The 5,549-nt window shown below is 26.8% G+C and overlaps 1 protein-coding gene across 1 annotated transcript; it reads left to right on the forward strand.

Annotated features, from left to right (window-relative positions):
* Positions 1-1,521: 1,521 nt before the first annotated feature.
* On the forward strand, positions 1,522-5,549 carry LOC126832740 (SH3 domain-binding glutamic acid-rich protein homolog). Its single transcript, XM_050563635.1, has 6 exons — positions 1,522-1,906; positions 1,974-2,159; positions 3,303-3,416; positions 3,833-3,882; positions 4,092-4,197; positions 5,103-5,549. Exons 1-6 carry the CDS (start codon positions 1,862-1,864, stop codon positions 5,235-5,237), a joined length of 636 nt encoding a protein of 211 aa, XP_050419592.1. The 5' UTR covers positions 1,522-1,861; the 3' UTR covers positions 5,238-5,549.

The raw sequence follows: 5,549 nt of genomic DNA on the forward strand, positions 1-5,549 counted from the left end.
CAACTCCTCCCCCCAGCTTCTCTGCAAGTAAAAAAAAGGTATATCCAATATCCCAAATTTGTAAAATCTATTACAAAATCATAGGCAATCCCCCCTGAATTTTCACCGGCGGGCGCCCCTGTTGTACAACGTAATAAATTAACCAATTAATTAACAATAGTTTTAAGAATAGAACCTTTGTATTTTTATTCAGATTCATGCAGCACGTGTGGCAGTAATGTAAAACAAACGAGTTGGACTTTATACACCATCATTGAAATAATATACTCACAAATTTATATTATTAACCTCAGATTAATTATTAATGTTATAAGTTATAATTAAAATTGAAATGTGTTTAATTGTTATGTAATCATTATTTATCTAAAACGTTTAATCAAAACAATAAGTACATTGTTCTACCAATGTTACGGTTACTGTACAGTATGGTAAGTGGATCATCCTCACCACTGGAAAAAAAATTTTATTTAAGAAACTGAATAATCCGTCAATTACAAAATATATTTCGTTCAAGATCTTTCCAGTTGTTCATAGCCTAGTGTTTTTTTTTTGTATAAGGAAAAACAACTTTTTTTAAATGTGACAGCTGATGAGTATCGATCGACAATCATTCTATTTACCTTACTATATTTATAATCAGTGACAACTGGACTACATGTTTAAATTATGTACCAATAAGAGTTGACACTTGATATTGATATAATATATTTGTGATAGATTAACAAAATCCAATTTTTGTTTTAAAATTTATCGTCATTTTAATTAACCAATGTACAATATATTTCCTAGAATACATAACACTTTAACTTACACAATTGTTTAGAGTTCAATTATTAAACTGTTTTTATTTAAAAATGCATGCATATTTATTATTATTATTTAATTGTTGATATAATTTATAATAAAAATTGTTAACGCATAAAATTCCAAGTACATTTATAATAATTAATAAATGCGCGCTAAGTGTCAACAGTGTATAATAACTAATTTTTTGCATTTTAACCGCAGGTTTTTATATTCAGTTTGCCTATAAATTATACGTTATAATTCTTATATTCACGTTAGGCTATTACAAATTTCTTTGTAGTATGTCAATAGTTACCACTACCACATAATGGTAAATTGATCACCCATGTACTTTTATGAAATTTTTAAATAAATTTGTACCAAAATTGATCAAGGATTGTAAATTTAAATGGGATAGTAATTTACTAAACCAACCGCTATTTACAATTAGCGTCTTGTTTAATGGAATATGGGTATGGAATGGACGGAGTCTAGACCATGTTCTCACTTTCCGTAAAATCAAAAATAATATTATTGTTATCATTGTATTAAAACTCGAAATAGCTCATAAATAATAATCATTTTTTATCTGTTCTTATCTAATCGTGGATCTGAATTATAATATCATGGGGTATGTGCGTATAAATGTATATACGAAGTACTTTTAAAAAAAAGTCGCCAAAAACTCTATAGAAAAAAATGTTGTGAAAGCTTGTGTACGATTATGTTTACGTAAAACTAATTGGACGATAAAAATAATTTGATAATTGATGCTGCCAATTCGCGGCTGTACACGAGTCGTGGGAACAATAGTCGACCTTAGGACAAATATACATTGGACCAAACGACAGTGCTGTTGTCGATGATAATATTATGTCGTACTGCTGACGGCTATGGAGTGAGGTGTCTTATCCCTACCTAACTGATAACGTTCTTTGAATATCTGGTTAAAAGTCTTTACGTTCCTTGTACGGTACTCTAGTTTCAATCATCCGCACAATCAACAGTTCAAATTTCAATATTCTTGTTTCGGTATTCTAGCCGCTTCTTGTTTTGTTAATCAGGTGCTTAAAAAATGGTTGTCAAAGTATACATATCCGGCATATCCGGTAACAAAGAGGTAGGTTGTTGTCTGCCGAAATACCGACGATGGGTAATGATTAATTTCAGTTACTTGGGTTTTACAGGTGAAAAAACGCCAACAAAGAGTAACTATGATTTTAGACAGCAAGAGTATAGAATACGATCTGGTGGACATTACAGAACCGGGCAAAGAGGAAGATAAAGCATACATGCAAACGAACAGTAAAACTAAAGATGGATCGAGAAACGCGTTGCCCCCACAAATATTCAACAATAATGTTTATTGCGGGGTTAGTATCTTCAAGTAGTGAACATTATTTTTGTACTTTTATCTTAGCTATTTCACTCCATGTAATAACTATTTAAAGCAAAATATGAATGCCGTTATTAAGTGTGTGTTAAGGAAAACGGCTAATAAAATCAATTCATATAAATATAACAATGCTAACAAACAAAAAATATAAATTTAATCTAAATAATGATCTTGTTTTATTTACAATTTCTTTGATATTACATATAAGTATATTAATTAAGATAAAGTAATAGCACAATTAAAAATGATATGTAACTTCGTTATCAGTATTAGTAATCAATTGGTAATAGCCAATATTTGAATTTGAGAACTTAATTAGTTGATTAGCTACAATAAATTATTTATTTATGATTTATTATGATGTTACATTCTATATATAGTATGCATACTAGTTTGTTAGTGAATGATACACCTTTACTCCTATTGATGTTTTACATACTAAAGGTAGTTTAATATTAGTAAACAAATAATTGGATACTGTTATGTAAAAAGGAACATCCCTCAAAGGAAAACAAGATTTCGTTGAAACCGTCTAGAAAATAACTTTTACCGCGTTTTGTATTGGAGTTTTTAAAATCACCCAAATGGTTTAAGTATTAAAAAGACACAGCAAAATGAAAAAAATTAAATTGAGTGTTAACTGTTGAGTAGCTTTTTGCATAACACTATTCAATAGTCAACAGGTATATTAATATTAAATTAGTATATTTGTTAAAAGTGCGGTTTTATAAGTACAAATAGAACTTTCTACGTAATATTGTTGTAGGTGTTATACTTAAAACCTACACCAATATATCTGTTTTATATTTAATGAAGTGTTTATTCTGATAACATGATGTTAATTTTGCAAAATATTATTAAGAAAACATTACCTAACAGTTAGGGTTGGCTTTATGTTATTTAATTAAATAATAATTGAAAACAATTTTGATTAATAAAATAAAGACAAATATTGAAGGTTTATAATTTGACACTACTAAATTATAATAAAAAATACATTTTGCTTTTTAGCTAAAAATTGCATGATTTTCGATTGGTAATTTTATTTATATAACAATAATAATATATATATATATATATAATTTGAATGATACAAATTATCATTATTTTATTTTTGTAGGACTATGATGACTTTGACATTGCAAATGAATTGGATGAATTAGATAAGTTTTTTGATATTTCTTCCAAAAAACAACCATCAGAGGCAAAAGAAATAAATGGTTCAGACAAAACGGTAAATTATATAATACAATCCTTTATTATAATATGTATGAATTTATATTCCATTTATTAGTTGTATTCCGTAATTACTTGCGTCGGGTCTATATGATCCTTCTAATTTTTGTAAAATTTATATAAATTACTCTTGGAAAAATTATATTTTTAAAGTCCTATGTATTCTCATTAAATGTTCATCTTTCTCGTAGTTGGCTATTGGTTACCATACAAACTAGGCAAGTTATCTTATCAAATCATTTTATTTTACCTGATACGAATGTTTACGTTTCTATAAAAAAATACCAATATAATGGTGGGTCTATTTCACCCGACACATTCAACTAAGTGTTAAATATTATTGTGAATTGAATATTCTACATATCATTATAAAGATTATATTAAGATATTTTGTGTGTGTGTGTGTAATTGCAGGAAGAACACAAAGAAGAAAGCACTAATGGTGAAAATAAGCCAGTTGAAGGGTAAATATTAACATTTCATATTTTAATGAACAATGGATTTTATTTTAATGCCTAAGAGTAGTCATTATATTGATGATAAATGATAAATGAAAATGAAAAATTGTACTAGTTAGTTTAAAATAGGTATTAAGTTGAGTAAAATATAATGAAGTTGTAGAATGTAATAGTTTATTGTGATGGCAAAAAAATAAATTAATAACTGTCCTTAGAGCTGTAAATGACAGTTCTAACGAAGAAGAAGATGAGAAATCGAAGTCTGATGGTAATGATTCTGATGAAGACGAAAAAGATTTAAAAGAATCGCTTGACACGCAGGTGACAAGCTAATACTAAAAGACACTTATTAAGTTTGATATTACAATAATCTGTTTGAAACTTAATTTTTTTATGATTTTATTCATTCATAACGGTAAAGCCTTCTTAATCTGCACAAAACTATAACTAGTTTTTAATGTTAGTAATCATACTAGTATTAATGTCATGTTTGTACTAAACTAAATTTGTTGAAAGTAAGAAATAACAAATTAGATTTTAAAAAAAGTGTTTATACTAAAATAATATCTTAAATTATACAATAATTTAAATTAACATTTTTAATTAGTAAACAGTTACCACTTTTATATGCAAACGTTAATGTTAATTAAGTAGATCAGTCATTAGTATGCACTTAATCTTAAACCCATTTTTAATGTCTGGTTTTTGTTAGTTTGATGCAAATTAATTATTTAATTAGATTTCTCTAACTGAATAATATTTAACTGTACAATTAAAATGTGTATTAACGACTACATATAAATTTGTCAACTATAAGTGTGTTAAAATAAAAACTATTTATTTTTTACAAATTAAACCTACTTAATAACTTTTCGAATGCATTCATGTCTTCGATTTGTTGTGAAGTTTTAGACTCATTGCAGAGTCCATCTTAGCGTTAGTACTTAATATACTGAGAATTTAGTTGCAACAGTGTAGTGGGTGGTGACTATTGCTCTAAAGAGGGACTTAGCAATGAATCAACAACAAACCAAAGACGAATACATCCAAGTTAATAATATTTCAATGCAATCCCTGAAACAATGATAGCTTTAAGACATTTAAACCTACTTATTGGATTTGTCTAACATGCATTATTAATTTTTCTAACATATTTAATAAAATAACATAAATGAAGTATGGCTTTAAGTAATGTATTAATTTATATATGTATTTTTTACCCTTAGGTAAAAATGAATGGCACAACAGAAGAAAATACAGAATCCGTCCCACATCCTGATGACACAAAAAATACAGTATTAGATATCCCAGAAACTAAACAAGATAAGATATCAGATAATGAAGAGGAAATTGAAGAGTGAGATGTTAATGCACTCCATACTATTTATTAAATAAGAATAAAAATTAAAACAAATGTACAAAATATAAATCCCCGTTACGCTGCCTTAATTCTAACAAATTATTGTTATTTTATATTTAACATATTATATCCTTTTAGTAAAAATCTCAGTTAAATTACATTTTAACTTAATAATTTATTAATTTTTTTTATTTATTTAATCATATTTAATATTTTCTGAAGGAGTATTTGTAAGCTATATATACCATCTTTATTATAATGCTTAAATTATTATCTATTAATTTTGGTCTGTGCGTATTTTGTCCATGACTGT

Source organism: Adelges cooleyi, unplaced genomic scaffold (assembly GCF_023614345.1).
Source record: "Adelges cooleyi isolate 19-005CV unplaced genomic scaffold, UGA_ACOO_1.1 ACOO_flye_CR_arks_rails_tigmint_CR_PRNA_167, whole genome shotgun sequence".
NCBI classification, from domain to species: domain Eukaryota; kingdom Metazoa; phylum Arthropoda; class Insecta; order Hemiptera; family Adelgidae; genus Adelges; species Adelges cooleyi.

Coding starts and splice junctions, on each gene's coding strand:
- LOC126832740 (XM_050563635.1), top strand. CDS start 1,862: ATGGTTGTCAAAGTATACATATCCGGCATATCCGGTAACAAAGAG. Junction 1,907..1,973: donor GCATATCCGGTAACAAAGAG/GTAGGTTGTTGT, acceptor TGGGTTTTACAG/GTGAAAAAACGCCAACAAAG. Junction 3,883..4,091: donor GAAAATAAGCCAGTTGAAGG/GTAAATATTAAC, acceptor AACTGTCCTTAG/AGCTGTAAATGACAGTTCTA.